The following is a 22,555-nucleotide window of genomic DNA, read 5'->3' as shown; positions in this document are numbered from 1 at the left end:
ACCCAACTACCTTTAAAATGTTAAACATACTAAATTACTTTTAAAAACATGCTTTCATTTTTTAAAGACCCAGTTTAGGAATCCTGATAGATGTTCAAGAGTGAGTATAGCTGAAATGCTGAACTGGACTAATAGGTTACTTGTACCCACCCAGAAAAGGATCACTCCTGATTTCATGTCCCTCAAACCTACCTACCAATTTGAGAAGAGAGGTGAGTAATGGAGGTTTAAGAGGAGGGTGCCAGGGCGATGATATTTAGACAGAAATGGCACATAACCATATACACTCATTATTACTAAAAATATGTAGGAAGGGAAGGACAGGTACTACATGCATTTTTTTAAATTGTGGTACAAAAAATAATATTTGCCATGTTAAGAATTCTTAGATGTATAGTTCAGTAGTGTAAAGTATATATCGTTGTACAACTGCCTTCTAGGACCTTTTCATTTTATAAACCTGAAATGGTACCCACTAAACAACCATCCCCACTTTCTCCTCCCCACAGACCCTGGTAACCATTCTGTAGTCTCTATCAATCTGACTTCTTTAGATACCTTATATAGGTGGAATCATACAGTATTTGTGTTTTTGTGACTGGTTGATTTCACTAAGCATAATGTCCCCAAGGTTCATGCATGTTGTCCCATGTGTCAGAATTTCTTTCCTTTTTAAAGCTAAAATAATATTCTATCATATGTATACGCCCCATCTTGCTTATCTATTCATCCACTGATGGGCTCTTAGGTAGCTTCCACACATTAGGTATTGTGACTAATGCTACAATTAACATGGGTCTATAAATACTCATATCTGTTCAAGTCCTATTTTCAATTCTTCCAGATATATACCCAGAAGTGAAATTGGTAGATCACATAGTAGTTTTATTTTTAATATTTTGAAAAACTACACAATTTTCACAATGAGAAAACCAGGCAAGTAGAGAAAATTAGGCAAGTAACGATATCCCAAAGTCACAAAGCGAAGAAATCAGCAGTCCTGTGCCCCTGCAGAGAGCCTAGCAGTGAGCTAGCCCCCAACCCACTGCTCCTTCCACTATACTTCCACATCAGTGCACCAAGTCTTCTCTGTAAGTGACTAAACACATACTGCAACTATGAACAGAAATAGTACTCTGAACTAAATGTTCAATAGTTTATCATCTTACCTATTATGCTGAAATTAATCACTTCTTCCTTCAAAAGTATTACTGAGTCCCACAAAGCACTCTTGGAAGAAAAATAAGTGAAATTCATGAGCACATAACACATATTTGCATATGAACAATCTCTAAGTGCTTAAGTTTAAACAGAAATCAAATGTGATTACCTCAGTACTATTTATATAAAAAGTTACACTCTGACTTCCTAAGTTGAAATCAATCCAAAATTTCTCTAATTTTTCATCTGCTGGTTTTCTCATCTGTAAGATACAATTCCAGCATTAATTACACACATAAATATTATGTCAAAGGTTCAGATGAAAACTTTTCCATTAAAAACAGAACTTCTGTTTTCCTAAAACACTAATATTATAGAGTGTCTTTATTGCCTTACTCATTTCAACAAAACAAAAGGAAGATCTCAATTTTATACAACTAAACTATTTATGAAAAATCCTACTATCGTTAGCTATTTAATAAGATATTTAAATATGTCAGATGGCTCTATCCACACAAACTTTTTTTCCTAGTGAAACCGTAGTGAAGACAGTTCTGTGTTTAAGCAGTAACAATCCACACTGCATACGGATGGAAACTTCTAGCAAAGAAAGAACTGTGATCAGATAGAAGTGGTGATTTGTCTCCTAACTTACTGTCTATTAGGATAGAGCTAAGATTGAAGATTTCAAGTTACCTTCATTTTAATTATTATAAAATAAATATATACTTATAGTAAAAAGAAAGAGTCAAGCAGTATGGTGTTGATAGAAACAGCAAGCTTCCCCTTCTCTGCCTCTCTACTTACTGCCCATAGGTACCTTCCCATAGGCACCATTAACAATGCCTTTGTTTTCTCCCAGACGTATTGTAGACATGTAATCAGGAAATACAGAGTTTTTCCTGATTTTTCTAGACATATATCAGGAAATACAGAGTTTTTATTCCACAACAATGAAGCAAACACTGAACTTACTCTTCTACCTCCTGTTTTTCCAATAAATTGTATTTCTTGGACACCTTTCCATCATATGTGCCTACGTTTTTATAGCTATAGAGTTGAATAAAAGTTTTAACCTACAATGTATGTTACTGGAATCCAATGGACAGACCCTGACTGCAGCTGACGGAAATCTAGAAGTCCAAGAAAGAAGAAGAACCCAGCAGAGATTGAACCACTCAGACAATTAGAAGGAAAAGTAGAATACAGATATGGGAATCAAGCCATCAAAATCAGTTCTAGAGAGGAATTTACAGAGTAGTCATGAGTTGCAGACACAGTTCACAGAGACCAAGCACAGGTACGGAACCCAAACAAAGAAATTATTAATTAGGAAACTCTGAAGACATGGTTAAGAAAACCTCCAACAAGGTCAAAGTTCAAAGATCTTTTGAGATTTTACACCAAAATTGAGATGTTGCAGATTGGGATGCCTATACATGAAGGACCTTGTTCCTTTAGAAATCAAAGGAAGGAGTAAAAAGAGGATGCTCAAGTTTGGACTATGAAGTACATAGTAGAATTACTTATGAAAAGGAAAATGGCCCCAATTGCTGTGGCTGGAGTAAGAAGCATCAACTGTGTGGAAAGAAGCAAAATAATTGTCTTTTTCCCTTTTACCTAGATGTGAATGTTACCCACTAACACAGTAAAATAAGGTTCCTGTAGTTGAGCACATGAATGCATATAAACCCTAAAATTTCTGTAGTTGAGCACATGAATGGATATAAACCCTAAAATTTCTTTATCTAGTAGTAACAATAGGACCCTTAAACTCAATGGTAATGCACCCTAGTTACAGTATGAGAAGACAGAGGAAAGGGACAATGAGCTTCAGAGTTGAGGCCTCAACCAGAAGTGAGCTGCCTTTTCTACAAAGCTCTTCTGAGTGGCAAGAGCAGCATGGCCACTTACTGAGCAAACCTAACTCTGAGTTTCATCACATACCACCCTCACTACCCCCAGGAAATAGAAACATACCTCATGCCCATCAGCAAAAGCCGCAATACATGGAAATGAATAGACCCTGTAAAACAATTCACAATTAAAAAGTGAAAAGATGGGTGGAACCCAAGCACAGCCTACAGATGTTCTACAAACAAGCATTTATGAAGAGGGTATGCCATCAAGTCTCCTTATACAAGATATAGAAGGGGACCTCAACTCTGCAATGGGGATCTTCTATGGCTAGATCCCAAGTCTCCATCTGGCAGTCTACAAGCCAGGTTCATTGGTACTATACCTCAGCCCAGTCACTTGGCAAAATTACCAATGAAAGGAGTGAATTTAGCAAATATCTTCCCATCATGGACTTTACTGTCCATAATACGCCTTCCCCTTGTGACCTCAAGACTGTAGAAAATCACTCTTCATAAACTCTTCCCAGAGGATGTAATATTAAAAATATTCCAAATCATAAATATGCTAAAAGACTGATAGAGATTATTTTTTTAATCTACAGTAAATTTCAGAGAGGAGAAGGGAGGGAGAAAGAAAAGGAGAGAAACATCAATTGCTTGTCTCTTGCTTGCTGCCAGTGAGAACCTGGCCAACAACCCAGATATGTACATGACAAGGAATTGAACTGGCAAGTACTCACATCCACTGAGCCACACCAGCCAGGGCCGATAGAGATTATTTTTAAACACACAAATAAGTCAATAGGCAGAATGCATCTAATCTAAGGTTTCTATGCAATAAATAACTCAGTAGTATGCAGTATACTCTGTCCCAAAATATTATAAAATAGATCCTGGATTATTTTATATTAAACATTTTCAGGATATAATTAGTCAATAAAATAAGGCTCAGAGAAACATCTTACCTTCTTTGGTCACCAAGTCTGTTGTTCAGGTAATTAAGAAACAGTCTACTGTCCTTCAAAGTAAATAATACAAACTTTTAAATAAAACATCAAGATGACTTAGTTAAATAGTACTTTCCTCACCAGCATGTTAGAAGCCAGTGTTTGCCTCAAAATTTCTAGTATCTAGTAACATCACAAGGCTTCACAGAGATTCATTATTACATGTTAACTAAAACAATACTTTATGTCAAAAGAGGAGGCCCCAGACATTATGTTCTAGAAGGAATCCCTGAGCCAGGAGATTTTCAGCTGAGGAATGTGTAGATCTCTCAAAGTTCCATGCACAATTATGTATCCCTTGGTTAGAAAAGTAGCAGTAGAAACCACATCTTACTGATGAAGTAGATTACGGTATTTGACTAACCCACTGGGCATCCATCTCCCTAACATCTGTCCAATCACAAACCCATCTGTCCAGCACAAGCCAATCACAAACCCATAAAACTTACACATCACCTGCCATTTTCCTTACCCAGAACACCCTACATGCTACTTCCTGGATTTTCTCTTCCAGTATATGCTCTAACAATGAAGAATATTTTTAGAGCTCTCCAATCTTACACCTATTAGGAAGGTAAATTTGTTGCTTCCAGAATTCAAAAGCCAAGGAGAGACTGATCCAGGTTTTTGCCATTGAGGACCGGCTGTTGATAGTATTGAGTCTTGCATTCTGTGTCTATATTGAGCACTAAATAGACAACAGGAATGTGAGCCTTTAGATGCAAGCAGTTCAATTAAGAAGTTGATAGCTCTGGAGTTGGGGGTATGATTTGAAAAACAAGATAATTACTTTTGTCCTATTCTCACCAAATTTCCATGCAGATGAGGGAGTGACACAGAGGAGAAAAGAAACATTCCTGGCACTTCCATTTTCTCTCATTTAATTCTCCAAATGTTGAGGTCAGTTTCATTTCCACTTTATAGATGAGGACACTTGGGTTTTGTAAGTAAACTTGCCAAAATGCAAACATCAAAATATATATAAATCATGGAGTGGGGACTCCCAGGGCTCATGGTCTTTCCATTTAAAACAAGCTGAATCCTAACTATTGCAGATCTGGCAACAGGCTCAAAGTCAATTGTAATATATTTAATGATATTTAAAGGTTTGGATTTAATAGAATCCTAATTGCACAACTGTTTAAACCTAAGAGTCTTTGTTCATTACCTTTTCCTAAGTGTCCAACCCTCATTTTCAGAACTTTTACAAAGAGAAAACATTTTAGCTATTTAAGATGAAGGTGAGCATGAAACAAAGCCATAAGCTATTTTTGTGCTACTCGAGGAGACAATCACAGTGAACCCAGGTTCATGGGATGCACTGAAAATTACTGTCCCTCCAAAGTGTCCCAACACAAACACCCTGTGTTACTCCTCTACCACTAGAGTTCAGGATGCCAATGTAAGCCTCCCGTTATCTCACCAGCTGCTCTCTGCAAGGCTGAAATTCACTTTCTATTCTCCTCCATCTCTACCCACCCTTTGAGGTTCATTGAATAACTGCTCCCCCACCCGATGACATTTTCTCTTCCTGGATCCATCAAATTCACATATAGTAACTTCTAAGTTACCTATAAAGAAGTCCTATCTGTATCCACACATTTGACCCACAAATATTTTATTTGTACTGTCCTCAAATTGTTTCACATAGGTGGGAAAAAGGAAGTTTAAAAATGGTAACTTAAGCACAAATGAGGAAAAAACCCTCCCTTAATCACAGGGAATTGCTGAGAGGATGCTTAGTAAATACAAACTAAATGGAATTTTGAGGACCAGGAATCGCACCGTCTCAAATTCTCGATCCTTAATTTTTTTGAAAGCTTCAGCAATAACATCATCTTCAAACCACTGATGGACAAGGTCATCTCTTGATGTTTTAGTTGTCAGTCTACACAATGCTTCAGAAAGAGCAACCTGCTGACCATAATCTAGAGATTAAAAATATGGACAATTCTGGACACAAAGCAAAGGAAGAAATGAGTTCCAGAGATTAGCACCCACTCAAAGAAATCCCACTTTAAAAGACTAATATTGTGTCTTATTAGCAGCGAGATGTATCTCAGAGTAATTATAGTTATTTAAATTAAACATTTAAGAACCATTAGAATATCTAAACGGTATGTCAGCACATAATAACTTCAATGAACTATATTTCTGTATTTTATATTATATATATAAAAACATCCATCAGAAACATCTCTTCAAATAGCCTTTCAAAAATATTTCTACTGGAAAGATTGTCTTCACATCAATTGTGGCATTTCACAGCAGAAACACAAAAACTACATATATCTACATGTTTAAATCTCAATTTTAAGGACAAAAAGAAAGTTGCAGCTGGATAGGTACAACAGAATGAAATTTATAAAATGCTTTTAAAATCTGCAAAACAATCATGTATGTTGCTTTTGAATACACAGTGAAAAAGTAGAACAATATACTTAGACAGGAAAACCAAGTCCAAGTCAAGGACCACCCTTCCACCAGTGGAGAGGAGACTGAGATGAGGGTCATGGGCACAGATTAGTTTTAAAAACTAACCAAATGTAACAAAATGATAAAATTTGACTAAGCTCATTGGTGAGTATGAGTATTCATTAATTATTTTTTATGTTTTTCAGCATACTGAAATTTCTCATAATAAATCAAAAACAAAATCTTAATTTCTATTTCCAGTTTGGCCATAATTTATTTTCCATAGTTCCAAAATGCTCATAAAACCCTAATGTCCAATATTTAACATTATTATATTTAAAATTCTAAACATTTCTTACCACCCACAGTGAAAAGTGTCCTTGAGAGATCTTTCCTGAAAAACATTTAGATAAACTGCATGTTACTGAAATCAACCTAAATAGGCAAACTTCACTATATTTGCATTAAAATTTTAAACCAACATGTATATTTTTTAAATTACTTATTTCAAATTCAGCATCAGCACTTTTTCTATGTCAAAAATAGATTTTAATGAGAACATTTTCTCAAGTTTATATGTTAAGGACTTAAATGTTTTGTTTTATTTTGTTTTGTTTTGTTCAAAAAAAGCTGTGGTTCTACCCCTCCCTCTGTAAAGCAAATTCAATTTGATGGCCTTTGAGGATTCAACAAAGAGTCTAGAATTTTATAATCACCTTGCCAGCCTTGTTGGGATGTGTGCCCCTTTTTTACATAGTTTAACATCAGGAAGAAATATTAACAATAGGTGCAGAGAAATATTAATAATAGGTGCAATAAGCTTTTTTAACTTATTTTTAAAACTAAGTTATTACATTATTGTAACAAAAAGAGACTCCCATTTTGTATGCAGATTGTCTCTGACTTATGATTTTTCAACTTCACGATGATGAAAAATGATACACATAATAAATAACATGAAATATTCAACACTTGATCATAAAATAGGCTTTGTGTTAGATAATTGTGCCCAACTTTAGATTAACATAAGTGTGCTAAGCATGTTTAAGGTAAACTAGGCTAAACTGTGATGTTCAGTAGGTTAGGTATATTCACTGCAATTTTTACTTAAAATATATTCAGTTACCATGGGTTTAATGGGACGTAGCCTCATTGCAAGTCAAGGAGCATCTGTGTTTCTTTAACAATTTTAATTAAATGCTAACAAATGTGATGTAGATCTTTTTTAATGTTTGAAATAACTCTCATTTTAACACATTTGTTAAGAAACTTAATAAATCTTGTAGTAGTTCAGTTTCTCATAATAAACAATTGATTTGTTACTGCTAAGTAGAAGCCTTAAAACAGCACCACTGAGAGTTCTGCATAATTTTATACTTGCACATTTTACTTGAAGTCTAAAATATTCCAGACTTGCTAGAACACACAAGCAATAAGATAAGACCATAGGACTAGATTGAACACTTATGAGAAAATTCCAGTCAGCTACTCTCCAAGTCTAAATACACTACTAAGAATCATGATTTTGCTAATGTATTCAATAAATATTTTTTAGGAAAAATTCAGTGCAAAAAACTGAATCCTGCACAGACTTGTTAAATGGACAAACATGACATCAATGAGCCCCATGTTCACCAGTCCCCTCTCAGGCCTACATTATGGTAAACCTGGTCACCTGTCCTCATGCAGTTATGGCTGCATGTCCCATGAATCACTGGGTGCTACCAACAGTGTCATCAGTGTGTGTCAGTGGTTAGCTCACAGTCATGGTTTTAGGTTAAAATTTCAAAATAGGGTGCTTGTTTTCTTCCATCTTCACGCATAACAACTCTACCTCCAAATTTCAATGTCCCAAAACTACATAATTGTGACTGGGGCACCAAAACACAAAAACATCAATCACTTGAGCCCTGGCCAGTGCGGCTCAGTTGGTTGAAGCATCATCCTGTACACTGAAAGATTGCAGGTTTGATTCCTAGTCAGCACATGTACCTAGGTTGTGGGGTTGATCCCCAGGTTGGGGAGCCCCCAAAAGGCAACCAGTCAATGTTTGTCTCTCACATTGATGTTTTTCTCTCTCTTCCTTACTCTCTCCTGCCTTTCCTCTATCTCTAAAAACAATTTTAAAAAGTCCTTAAGTGAGGATTTTTTAAAAATCTATCACTTGAAAAGCAACACAAATTCTAAGCACTATGGTATAGCTAATAGTTGGTAACCTTTGGGCATTTGCTCTCTGCCAGGTAATGTGTGCATCATTTTCAATATATTGCCTGATTTACCTGGTACATACCTATCCATCAGGTATATTTAATGTTGGCTTCATTTCACAGGCAAGCAAACTGAGACACAGTGAGGTTAAGACTGTGCTCTAAATAGTGCAATGAGCATAAATGGCAAAACCAGGGTCTGAAGCCAAGCAATTTACCAGCAAGATTTGTACTCAGCATTACCCCATAAATAACTAATTTAGTTCACACAGTGAAAAATTAATCTATAGCCCAAGGAAGCTTTTTACCTCACAAATTTGATGGAAAAAAGTCAAAAAGTCATAGTGCTAAAAAAAGAAGAGCTTAGCAAAGTCTGGCTTTTTTCTTCAGTCCTTCTTCATTGTTTAGCATAAGACAATAAGAACAGCATTTCCTGAAGGAAGGAATGATGCAATCAGGCCTAAGGAGAACAAAGACTGAGGCGGTTCAGTCGGAGATATTTTGCCTTTACATCATCACACAGTTAAGTACAAGGTCACTTACATAAGCTGACGCACTCCTTCTGACGAGGGGAGTTGTTTTCTCTCCTCCCGAGGTACGGCATGCAAAATGCTGTTCAGAGTCTTCAAAGCCTGGTCCGAGTTGAAGAAAGGCATTCAAGAGGAAGAAACAAACAGGAATGGTGCATAGCCTTCTCCCAGGTTTCTGTTTTGTTATTTGCAACTCACCTCTTGCTGAATCAAATGATTTACTGCCTTTTCTGTCACCAGAAATCCTAAGGTAGACATGAAGGAACCCAACATCTGAATTGTCCCTGAAAGCATAATTTTAAGACAATCAAACTGATGCTAGAAAGAATAAGGAGAGACAAGACTGGAAAAGGCATGAGAGCAGTAAACATTTAGGAAGCTATATAGTTAGGGCAAGAGACAAATAGCAGCCTGCTTCAAGGTCCAGAAACCACCAGGCCATAGCACCTTTGCACTGCATAGATCCCACCAAGGAAAGTAGGAACGGCATGTGCCAAGTGTGCTGTTATGATGGTCACAGCTCAAACAAAGCTTTTCTGTCCAGACTGAGCCACATGCAAAGCTCAATTCCTCATGGAGTGCCCTGCTGTTTCTTACATTTATGTGTTTCATAAAAATTAAAATTTTATAAGGTCTTATACTAACAGAAGTGGGATTTTTTTAAGTGTTGGCCTTTATTAAATAACATAAGCACAGAAACTTGAAAAGCTATGCAGTAATTTTTATGCTTATTAAATGAACTATTATTTTGATTTTACTTAAGCATATTAAGATATGAAATGGCACCAGTAGCATACATTGCAAAAACTTACACTAAGATCATAGTATTATTTTGACAGGCTCAGAAGTGCAGTTTTGATATATGAATTATTCATCACATCTCATATACTTTTAAACCCCCGTGTAACTCATGAAACTATAGGAACCCAAGCCAGAAAATAGAAATTTAAAAGATCCCTATTCAGTCCCAAAGCAGCCAGATCAATACTGCTAGATAATCTCTGGAAACCAGGTATTTGGCTAGGGGCTGTGGCAACAATTTGCCTGTCAGCTTAAAACTGGACAAAGATTCTAACAGAACCTAGGTTGACAGGGAGGGATCCTAAAGATACTTATGCAGCCTATTAGCAAATATCAGCCATCGTTAGACCTTTTCATTTAAAGGGTAATAAAGAAAAACTAACGAACATTGCCCAATGAAAAAGGAAAGAGAAGCAGTTGAAGTCAAGCGGTAGCAGAATGACTGGAAAATATGCTTATTTCAGGAAACAAAAATTTTTGAGGCATCTGATTTATAATCTCAAACCTCAGAAGAACATGAATTCTATGGGATAAAAAAACAGATCTTCAAGAAAAGGTAACAGTCTAAGATGAATATAGATAATACAACTGTAAATGAGAAAGAAATACATAATATGAAAATTAAAGCCAGTCTGATATTTCAATCTGAGGGAATTTAATACAGTAAATTAATGACAAAGGTAATTTTTAAAAGCTGTGAAGCCAAATTGGAAACACCGATGTGGTTGAGCAATTAACATCGTTAACAGGACTCCCAGGCCCCTCCCAGTGTGCCACCCCACCCCCAAAGTCACTTGGAGAAAGTAGTATTGTCAGACCCCAGGAATCAAGGTCACCTAGCAAAAGCTGTAACACAAATGGGCCAGAGCCGCAGAGACTATGTGGTCACTCCTGGAGATGGCACCTCTGTGGAACAGAGAGGGAGAAATGCCTTCTTTGTTCCTGGCTGCTTCGGATTTCTTTCCATTGGCTAAACCTAGCAGGCAACCAGTTGATAAGAAAACCTAGAAAAAATAGTTCTCTGTAATAGAAAGTAGAACGAGAGAAAGAGTGGGAAATGGATGTAAAAGCAGAGGCAGATCACCACCACCCAGAACTTTCAAGGAAGCAAAGATGTAATAGCAGAATTCAAGACTGTACTGGAAGCAATGAGAACAGAATTAGTTAACTGATAGCTTCTAAGAAAAACTTAGAAACTGTTCTCAAAATACATGGGGAAAAATGACAGAAACCAATGCAAACCAATGCATGTGAAGACAGAAAAGATGTAATGAATGAATAATAACCTTACATAGAGACTAGAAGGAGTAATTGTACTAGAGGGAGTACCCCAAACGATGGAATTATTTTCTAGAGGTGGGGGCCTTGTAGTACAGGCTTCCCCCAGCAGGTGAGTATTCTAGGAACCCATTTGTATCAGTGCACCAGCTGGCATTGTTATGAGAGGCTGCATTTGGCATCAGTGAATGTTTCTGAAGATTCTTTCAATGTGTTTGCCCATGTCATGATGGGTGATTTACAAGCACACGTGCCCATACCATGCTGAGTACATAGCAGTTTTTGACCATAAAAGGTATGACCTCCATGCTCAACCCTCCCTACTCACTGAATCTCACCCCAGAGACATTTTTTGTTTCCCTGGATGAAAAGGTCCTCAAAGGGAAACATTTTTGCTGATGTGGAAAAAACCTACAGAGGCACTAAAAGGCATCAAAATACTGTTTTGAGCAGTGGAAAAATGTAAGTGTTTTGCATCTCAATAGGTGTATTGCATCAAATGGAGAGTATGCTGAAGGTGAGTGAGGATTAAACATGTAAAAATAAATACACAATTTTCTATACATAAATTACATTTTGGGGATCTGCTCTCATAAAGGACTTTCTGCTGCCTCCCCTCTCCCTTCCCCCTCCTGTTATATGGCTGCCATGCTATCGGGTGGGACAGATTGGCTTAAGTTATGCTGGGATATCATTGCATGTTTTCATAGTGATTGGTTCATTAAGGGGTGGGGGTGTCCAATTAGAGCAAAGCTATGGCTTTCTTTTGATGGTTGAGGAAAAAGAAATTTTCTTCCCCTGGATGTGAAGCAGAAAGCACAAAGCTCTGGTTACTGGCCACCACCTAACAACCAGCAAGGGACACCAACTTAAGAGCAAATACAAGAAAGGCAGAATTGAAAGAACTGCAGCACATGCAGCACAGCCACAACCAAAGTGCCCCTGGAACTACCTACCTCTGGCCTTTTTGGCTCCTGTGCCTATAAACATCTTTATCATTCAAGACTACATGAACTAGATACTACTATGTTACACACATGGAAAACACTTTACCTCTGTGTTTTTCAATTAGAGGTGATTTTTGCCCCCTCCTCCACCCAAGGGGCACTTAGCAATTTCTGGAGACTTTTTTTTTTCTTATCACAACTGCAGAAGTGGGAGGGGCTGCTATTAGCACCTGGGTAAAGGCTAGGAAGGCTGATAAACATCCTAAATGTACAGGACAGTAAACCACCCCTTCCCCGAAAAAAATGATCTGTCCCTAAAGGTCAACAGTGTCAAAGGTGAGAAACCTGGCTTTAACTCATACAATTATCAAAGAATAAAATTCCCCAAGCTAAGTAAGATCTGACTTTGAGGTAACTCAGCATGAACCACCTAAAACAAATGTGTATACACCCTTCCAACACTTAATATTAGAAGACAATGAAACAAGAGTTTTGAGGGGGAGAAATTGCAAAGCAGGAGTTATAGTGTATAAAAGCCACAAAGACTTTCTTAAATGATAACAAGCTCTGACCATGTCCAACCTACACACCCCAATGACACTCTTCCAAAGATAATATTGCATTGGAGATAAAGCAGAACAAAGAACTCAAGACTAAGGATAAGGACATCATGATATAAACAGGTTGGTAGTGACCCCTACACAATTATTGTAAATAGGCCTGCAATACAAGGCAAAGAGCAAATCCTGTTTACAAAGATATATACCTAATCCAGGCCTAAAACCCCAGATTAAATTAATGTGGGTTAAAGCTGGAGAAGGAATAAAAACATGTTGAATTCCTTGTTATATAATATAAAGAAAAAATGAGGTGCTATAATTTTGATGTTGATAATTAAACTAAGAGTAACTACCAGTATAATGTAACTCAAACATAAGCCATTCAAATCACTAGAGAGAAGCAAATTGTGAAAGAAAATAGAATCCACATAGTAAAGCACAAAACAAAGCAATCATAAAATGGAATATATTTAATAAGAAGACATAAATCTTGGTGGAAAAAGGAATATTAATTCCATCAATGGCAAGAGGAGATGGGAAAGTCAGTGAAAACATTTTTGTACTTCAAAAAAAAAAGAAAGTCCTGGCTGGTGTAGCTCAGTGGATTGTGCGTGGGCCTGAGAACCACATGATCACAGTTCGATTCCCGGTCAGGGCACATGCCTGGGTTGCAGGCCAGTTCCCAGCAGGGGACGCACAAGAAGCAACTGTACATTGATATTTCTCTCTTTCTCTCCTTCCCTTCCTCTCTAAAAATAAATAAATAAAATATTTTTAAAAAAGAGAGAGAGATTAGCTCTCAACTCTGTGGAGCCTAGACATAACGCCATCCATGCAAGATGACTGTCAGAGCCACATGTGAAAGTCTGACTTGTTCAGAGAGGTCAGCCATCCTAATGTGGCCAGGGTGGGCTCCAACCACAAACTGTCATTGCTACACCATTCCCCTCCAAATGAATAGGTTGAAGCCCCAGCCTCAGTGTGATGGTATTTGAAATGGGCTCCTTTGAAAAGGTGATTAGGGTTAGATGCAGTCATGAGGGTGGGGTCTTCATGATGAGATTACTATCTTTATATAAGATGAGATACCAGCCCTGGCTGGTGTGGCTCAGTGGACTGAGCACCAGCCTGCAAACCAAAAGGTTGCCTGTTCAATGCCCAGTCAGAGCACATGCCTGGCTTGTGGGCCAGGTCTCCAGTTGGGTGAATGTGAGAGGCAACAGATCGATATCTCTCTCACTCACCCATTGATGTTTCTCTCCCTCTCTCCTTCCCTACCCATCTCTTTAAAAGTAAATAAACAAAATCTTTTAAAAAACTTATAAAAAGATGAGATACCAGAGAGTTGGCTTGCTCTCTGACATATGCCATGTGAGGACATAGCAAGAAGGTGGCCATCTGCAAGCCAGAAAGGGGATTCTTACCAGAACCCAACATGCTGGAACCCCAACCTCAGATTTCCAACCTCCAGAAGTGTGAGAAAATAAATTCCTGTTGTTGAAGCCACTGAGCCTTTGGTATTTTGCTGTGGCAGCCCAAGCTGACTGATACAGTCAGTCACCTAGAGCAGTGCTGCCTCCACTGGAACAATGGAGTCGGCGTACAGACAGGAACCCCTAAGTGGGCCGAACAACAATGGTAGACTGAATAGATCTCTCTCATATGTATTTTTCTCAAATATGCAGTGATATACACTGCTGTAATTAATATGACAAGTTTATTTTTAAGTGTTACAAAAATCAGAATAGTTTTTAACCATTGTGTATTGTATTAATCACTTTTAGAGACATTAACTATCACTTATGAAGGTCATAAGAAATTTACTTGAAAGTATTTGGATCCACTTACTAAAAATAGGAGGACCTTTAAAAAAATCAACTAAGCACCATGTACATGTAGGTTTCTAGCACTGAATTTCCTCAACTGTGAGATGATATCCATTGTAGAATGTAATATCAATTTAGTAACAGCTTCTCAAGAGACAAATAAAAAGACAAACAATAGGAAGAGGACATACCAAATTTAAGACGATGTCAATTTCTGAACGTTCCAATATTTTTGAATCCATAGTATAATTCAAGATATCAAATTACCTTTAACTTGAGTACCTGGAACAGAATCAGCAATCTAACTGCCAAATATTCTAACAATTTGCCTTTTAGACTCTTGAAAGACAGAGAAGGCATCAGCTCCAGGTTAAATCAGTAACAGCTCAGCCTTTGCTGCTTGGGAATGACAAAGATGGCTCTGTACACCAGAATGGAGCAGGGTGGTCAATGGCGATTGGAGCAGCTAAATTAAGATGGACCTCAGGCAAACTGAGACATATTTTACAACAAACTTTCAGTTCAACATCACAACATGAATCGCATAGAGGGTCAATAAATCCAAACATTAATTAAACCCACTTTATTTTTATATATCACATAGACAAATATTCTCTCTATACCAGAATAGTCTATTAATGAAAAGTAAATAGCCAATTAGTGTTAGTAATACACTTACCTTTACTACTCCTCCTGGAAATAATCTAATAAAAAGAAGAAAAAGTGAGGCTTGCATGATTTTTAAAAAGTATTGTAAACTATAATGTTAATACATTAATGCTGATATTTCTCTAACAGGCAGGAGTTGACTATAAACACAGTAGAAAAAAATTAGAGAAATCCTATGTGAACTTCAATCACTTTATTAAAATCAGTATATTATTATCAGGTGAATAATAATATATTGGATTGGTATGTATGAGAATAAAACACCTCATCTTTCTATAATATTGGTTATCTATATTGTTTGTTTCTATCTCATATAATATTCTAATAATAAAATATGGGAGTTTTTTAGTAAAACCCAATCTTAGAAAAATTCAAGTTTTAGAAATAATGCAAAGATTCCTGCAAATTACCAATGGCATCTGTTCAGAGAATCATCCACCCCCATCCTTACCAGTGCTGCATCAAAGAAGTCTTCTGTAACATTCTTCAGTGATGTATCTGAAGCTAGATCTTCTACGGTCAGAAATCCTACTGTTCTTTCAAACCAGGTAACCATGTACACAAAAGAAGAAATACAGGTGGAACCCCCATGACTGCATAACTACTTCCTATTCGGTAACATTTCATGAGATAATTCTTTCACTAGAGAAAAATAATTTTAAAGACCTTTTTCCATTCCATCACCAAGTTCAGTTAGGCCTGGCTCCGAGGCCTCCATCTAGAACACTCCAGGATGTAATCATACTGCTACACAGAGTCACAATAAGTAAATTCTCAGACACCAGCAAGAATGGTTTCCATTTGGCCATGAAGCAAGGCTAGAATAAGGGGCTAGTGAGGAAGGGTGAGGACAAAAATGGGCCTCCCAACACAGAAGTTCCTGTCCTCTGGGAAGCTGTAGAAGACGAGCTGTCAAAGGAGATGCAGAATGTCGAATGTGCTCCAAAAGTGCATGTAGTACAGTAAACATGCCAATGTCTCACTACCTTTCTTTTGCCAAAAGTAGCAAAAGCCACTTGAGACTTTTTCCTTTCCATAAGGACATATATCTTTAAAGCTCATATTAAATTGCTAACATTGCTATAATTTAAAATAAACTACCATAAATCCTCCTACAATATATTTATTCAGTAAATCTTTGGGCCATTGCTGCTGAGACTGGTCACTCTTAATAAAAAAGAAAAAAGAAAAAGAGAAGAAAAATTCTGCATGCATAGTTAGAAATTAACAGTTGAACACAAAGTCAGTAAAATAAGTTCATGGTGATCCACTTTTATCAGGAGCAGAGCCTTGGACACTGTTCAATTTGGAGCCAAGAATACAAGGCACCCCAGATAAAGACCATGAACAAATCAATCAGCTCTCGCCATGTGCTGCACCTTAGGAGAAGCCCCAGGAGCTATGGAACACCCTCATGCCTAGGACCCCTGCGGACCCAGCAAATCAGAATCTCTGCTGATGTACCTGGGTAGCGCTTGTTAAAGTCCTCCAGGTGATTCTAATGCACAACAGGTTGGAGCCACTACTAGGTTCCAAGTAATGGTTCTTTTATCTCAAATCAGACAAATATTTGTATTAGACTAGATGATTATTCACTTCTGAAGCAACCTTTTCTCCGACAGCCAGAGGAAAGACATGTGCCTCTATAGAGCAGAACTCACTGCTAAGGGGATAGTTTCTCTTCCCTATATTCATACTCAAAATTCTATGCCTTTTAAATACATTTTTGCCACTACTCCATTTATTCCCCCCAATTTTCCCCCTTCCCAGCCCACAAAAATATATTGGTTGAGTAGAGATACAAAGAAGTGGGGGAAATGCCACACTATTTTATGAAGGCTTGGGACCAGGAAGTCATTCCTGAACCCACGTATATGCTATGGTCATACATTGTCTAACAGAAAAGACCAACTGCCCTCCATAGCTGTGTTGTTACCAGAGGCCCAGACAAATAGTAATTTACAGATGCAGTAGCTACTATTCATTATGTATATGGTATACGACAAGGTGTTTAATACTCCTGGATCTTAGGGTACAGGACTAAATACATTCCTTTCTGTAGGGAATTCTTATTCTGTGGAGAGTAACACCCCAGCACATTTTATACTGACCTGAAAACACAACTGGGTTTACAAGTACAGAATCTAATATCCCATCCACTTTGATATCAGTCTCCTCTTCTTGGCCAAAATGTAAGTGAAACAGCACTTGCTTTAAATGTATCTAAATTATGGTTATGAAATCTCCATCATTAATCAGAATGCCAATGGAATATAGAAATTTCTATGATTTCAAGACTCCAGTGGAGATCTGGTCTGATACTTTAAACCTTTGGGAGGGCATTCTTAAATCAAAATGGGAAATTCTGGTTGGGGCGGATGGCAACTCATGCCCCCAATAACCAGCTTAAGGTTCCAAGGTACCCCTGGGAAATCCTGCTCCATTTCCTTTAAAGTTTGATTTTTCTCTTCTCTACTTCCTATTACTTGCATGAGTGTGTATCAGGGAGTTAGGTGAAGCTAAATGCAAAATGAAATACACAGTTTGTATACTGAGCACCTGAGCACTACTTGAGCACTTAGTTTCCCCCCACCAGCTTCCCAACCCTGAGAAGACTTAGGGGAAATCTGTGTTTATTCTTTCTCCCCTGGAGAGGCAGCTGCAGAGAAGTGTTTTTGAGTTATAAAAAAAAGGCAGAGACAAATCTCCTTGACACAACCAGATGATAACACATTTTAGGCAGTAGAGTCCAGGGGGTAAAGCAAAGATGTTATTACCAGCCACATCACCCTTCTGCCCCTCTGCCTCCTCCCATCTCCTCCCCAATACTTGTCTCAGGACTGAAAAATCTCATCATGAAAAGGGAACTGCAGCCAGTTTTTGCAAGCTCTGCTGGGTCCAGATGCCAGGTCCTCAGAATATTACCTACTAGTTAATTAAAAGACAGAACAGAATTTCATAATTGGGGTGACTTAGAAAAAATAAACAATGTTTTTGCCATTTGTTTTTTCAGCTTTAACTGAGATTTTAGAAAGTTGGAAAAGTGGGATGTGGCAAGGGGAAGTATTTGATCACTTAGGTCCAATCTTGTTATTAATATGTATTAAAATACTTATAGAGCCTTTGCAGGGTTTGCAGGGAGAAGTGTGGAAATGAGTAGTCCACTACCTACTCATCCTATATTCCTAAGTCAAATTCACTAAAATAATAAAAATGTGTGATTCCTGCTTTGGCTCCTCAAGGGGAGAAAGGTGTGGTGTCTGACTCCTGCCCAGCACACACACCAGGAAACATATGCTGAACTCGATCTTTGACTGGATGTGAGCAATAAATACTGTTACCAGTTTCTTTCCAAATTTGATTTTAAAGGAAGAGAAAATACCAAACTTACCTAGATTACTGAATCCTCTCTAGTTCTTTAAGTTACCCAAAGCCATACAAAATTAAAACATAACTTATCTTTGGGATCAGTCCCTGCTGAATTAGCAAAGGCTCATCTTCTTTGAGGCCATCAATGAAGAACCGCTGAATACATTTCAGCAACAGTGAAACATACTGAAACTCACTTTTGTCCAGTTCCTAGGTATGAGACCACACTAAGTTAAAAGTCTTATGGTGAAAGTTGAGAGTAGATCTTAAGTGTTCTCATCACAAAGAAAAAAAAACTTATTTTTAAATTTTCTTTTTTTTGTATTATATAACAGATGTTAACTGAACTTATTGTGGCAATCATTTCACACCCATACGTCAAAATTCAATGCTACACACCTTGAACTTACACAGTGCTGTATGTTAATTACATCTCAGCAAAACTGGAGGAAAGCTTTACAAAGTATAATTATATATTTGGTATTCTGGTCAAAAAAACAAAACAACTTACTTGCCTTATTTATTGATTTGTCAAGATGGTATAATACAAGATGATTATATTTTTGAGGAATGTGGCTCACTTTCTGTTGAAAATATTCCTTTATTTTCTGAAATCCTTTACCATGGAATGCATCAATAATAAGTGATTGAAGCTGAAAAGTTGATAGTTTGCAAATTACTATTTTCCCTAAGAACATTTATTTCATAGTAACATTTCTAACTACCATTATCAATAACTCAGTGTGAAAATATTAGAGGATACATATAAAACAGAGTTATATCTTGAACAGCACATAGTTGTGTAGCCAATGAGCAACTTTGTTGGCTTAAGACAGTGCAAGCATATCTGGTAGAAACTGCAGGCTCGGTTCCAAACCACCCAATAAAGCAAGTATCACAATAAAGGCAGTTGTAATGTTTTTGCTGGTGGAGGGTCTTGCCTTCAGTTTGTAAAAAAAAATGCAACACCTGTAAAGTGTAATAAAGCAAAACACAATAAACTGAGGTATAGCTGCAGTTTCACGGCCCCCAGGCCACCAGCAGTATGGCCATCACCTGAGGCTTGTCAGGAATCAGGAGCTCAGGGTAGTGTTCAGGTGATTATCACCATGCTACCATCTGAGAAACACTGACTTTAGGAAACCTGCACTTCAGTTGCAGATATCTGGGGGTACAGAGCATTTATCCTCAATGGTGTTCGAAATTCTAAAACACTAAAAATTTCAAGCCTATTGTCACTCATTAAGTAACATGAAAGCCCATAAAAGGAGGAAAATGGCTCCAACACGAGTAACTTCAGATCATGAAACCTGATAAACATGCAAATTTCCATGATGAAACTGATATTTTCTGACTGAACATTAGCCAAGACATACTTCTAATTATATACTTGAATAATACTCTTTCTTAAATACCTGTAATACAGAGATATAATTTTTTATTTCAAAAAATCCAGTCCAATCCTGCAGGATAAATTACAACATATAATGTTATTTTAATAAGAAAGTATTATATTGTATGAAGCCCAAAATTCTACTTATCCTTAGTACTGATTTAAATGGGAAGACAGCATTTAAAATTAAATATTTAAATATTATTTTCTTTATAAAGTTACCACATAGTGAATCTTTCAGTGCCAAGTGTTAAGTGTTCTGCAGATGTTCTCATTTAATCTTCATCACCACCCTAAGAGGTTACATTCTTTATCAGGGGATAATAATAGCAAGGCTGGGAATGGTTAAGAACTCACATGAGATCACCCAGCTGAGATTCACCCTCTGATTCTCTGAGTTAGAACCTCAGTCTTCTGTCTGCTCAACACTCTGCCTGGCTTGTCTGCACTCCGATAAACCCAAAACCTCTGCTTTGGTCTACAACAGGGCTCTGCCTGATTTGATCTCTATCAGCTTCCTCTGATTGACTTCCCTTATAATGAGTCCCAGAATAGTAAAACTCTTCCCTGTCTCAGGGTCTCTGCACTGGCTATTGAATGCTTAGACTGCTTCTCCCCACAACTTTCCACCCATCTGGCTCCTATCACCCCTCACATCTCAGCTTCGGTATCACATTTTCACGTATGTCTTCTAGGACCTTGCCTAAAGTAAGCCAAGTACCTTCCTTCACTCTCAATTATTCTCCATCACAATATCCTGTTCCTTTCCTTCCTCCTACTCTCCTTTGGTCGGTAACCTGTTTCTTTGGCTGGGTGTCAGGCTGCATGCTCTAGGAGGGCACAGACTCTGTTTTGTTCAATACTGTTTACCTGCATTTAGAATAGTGGCTAGCACAAAACAGCTTAGACTGGCTTACACTTATCACAAGACACAATGATAAATTGGACGTTGGAGATTAGAAGGAGAAGCAGCAAAGATGATTTCTCTGCTTCTGGTTTGAGCAACCAGAGGAACAACAGCGCTGAAAGCCCAGGGGAGCGAACTAGGAAGAGTGTACACACATTGGGGGTAAGAAGGGAGGGAGAGAGACAGACAGAGAAGACATGAAATTAACTTGATCTTTACATAGAAGGCATCCTGGGGCCATTCCACTCTTATCATCTTCCTGAACAGGCTGTGAAGGACCGTCCTTTTCCTGTGTACAATAAAAAATGTTTTTAAATTTTTATTTAAAACAAGTGCAGTTCAAAATTTTAAAAGAAATAAAAGTTCATATTAATTTCTTTTTTTTAAATTCTTGTTTGCTCATGACCCTGATTTTAAGTCTGGTTCATATTATTTTCTTGAACAAAACTTTTTTTTTGCTTGCTCATGTCCCTGATTTTATGTCTAAGTCAGATATTATTTTAAACAACAAAAAAAAATCTATGCAACCTCTTTAGCACTATAACACAACTATCACAAGAAGCAAAGCAAACTTCATTGTTATAAACAACCACACAAAATAGATATATTTAAACTATATAGAGACAACTGTAAAATAAAAGGCTTTGAATTAATGAACTTTTTAGAATAAGAGTTTATAAAATAAAAATTTAAAAGATGCATTTCAAGCCCAGTCATGAGTTTAAGCTTCATGTTTCTGATTTACAGGAATTTTAAATGTGAAATAGGACTTATATTGAAATTTCAAGGACCAACTACAACCATCCACCACAGAGAATTTACAAAACGGCAGTGGATTGTTACATATTTTCTTAAAAAAGTGCCCCCTGGGTCTGCCATCCTGTTTTTCACAACACAATGCAATAACAGCACCTCATCTGCTCACTTCATCCCAATTAATTAAATTAGAAAGTGTAACAAAAAGAAATATTTTTAACTATTTTTAAATCTCTGCTCAAGTTTTTTTTTTTAACCTAGCTTGGGCTAACGGTCCTACTTCTATATATTCTTGCCCCCAACTCCTCAAATGTCAGCATATTTTACAATATTACCGTCATTGTTTATAAGTATGAAAGATAAGATGAATTCAAAAACCCAAACCCAGACGTTTCTTTTCCCCATCAGCCGTGCATTCGGCTGGGCAAACAACAAAGAAATTGAAAAGAACTAATTATTTCCTTCCAAGCATTAATTCTACACTTTATCCTTTTCCCAGCGCTCTGTTAACAAAGGACCGGAGGTTTCTAACCTGGTTTGTTATCTCACTGAAAACTGACAATAAACACACAAATGTAAAGAGGTGGAAGCGCCCGAAAGGTCCCGGAGAAGGACCAAGTTCCTCGGCCGCCGGGGCACAGGGATAGGAGCCAGCCCCGGGTCTCTGGGCCAGCACGCAGGGCTCCGCGCCGGGAGCGGGACGGACCGAGCGCCCTCGCTCCCGCGGGAACCGCGAGGAGGAGGCCAGAGCTGCAAGGGTGCCCTGCCCTCCCAGTGTCGCTCACCTCCCGCATCCCGAGGCTCCGGGCTGCCGCCGCACTCCACTTCCCGCGATGCCGCGCGCCCGGAGAGGCCGGGTGGCTCTTGGAT

At 37.7% G+C, this 22,555-nt stretch overlaps 1 protein-coding gene across 1 annotated transcript in view; it reads right to left on the bottom strand.

Annotated features, from left to right (window-relative positions):
• Positions 1-22,281, bottom strand: part of SYCP2L (synaptonemal complex protein 2 like) — a 76,309-nt gene extending 54,028 nt beyond the window's left edge. The window contains exons 1-14 of the mRNA XM_053664114.1: positions 22,218-22,281; positions 21,149-21,218; positions 19,145-19,282; positions 18,720-18,839; positions 15,712-15,816; positions 15,271-15,295; positions 9,378-9,463; positions 9,193-9,281; positions 6,802-6,836; positions 5,813-5,955; positions 3,986-4,038; positions 3,142-3,187; positions 1,331-1,423; positions 1,170-1,230 (exon numbers count right to left, since the gene is read on the bottom strand). Of these exons, the coding sequence (XP_053520089.1) occupies positions 1,170-1,230; positions 1,331-1,423; positions 3,142-3,187; positions 3,986-4,038; positions 5,813-5,955; positions 6,802-6,836; positions 9,193-9,281; positions 9,378-9,463; positions 15,271-15,295; positions 15,712-15,816; positions 18,720-18,839; positions 19,145-19,282; positions 21,149-21,184 (1,030 nt within the window). The 5' untranslated portion in view covers positions 21,185-21,218; positions 22,218-22,281. The remainder of the gene's footprint in view (positions 1-1,169; positions 1,231-1,330; positions 1,424-3,141; positions 3,188-3,985; positions 4,039-5,812; positions 5,956-6,801; positions 6,837-9,192; positions 9,282-9,377; positions 9,464-15,270; positions 15,296-15,711; positions 15,817-18,719; positions 18,840-19,144; positions 19,283-21,148; positions 21,219-22,217) is intronic.
• Between the last annotated feature and the right edge of the window lie 274 nt (positions 22,282-22,555).

Source organism: Artibeus jamaicensis, unplaced genomic scaffold (assembly GCF_021234435.1).
Source record: "Artibeus jamaicensis isolate MK-2021 breed Jamaican fruit bat unplaced genomic scaffold, CSHL_Jam_final contig_335, whole genome shotgun sequence".
Lineage (NCBI taxonomy): Eukaryota > Metazoa > Chordata > Mammalia > Chiroptera > Phyllostomidae > Artibeus > Artibeus jamaicensis.
The sequence above is the reverse complement of the archived record's forward strand: the minus strand, read 5'-3'. Positions and strand labels throughout refer to the sequence as shown.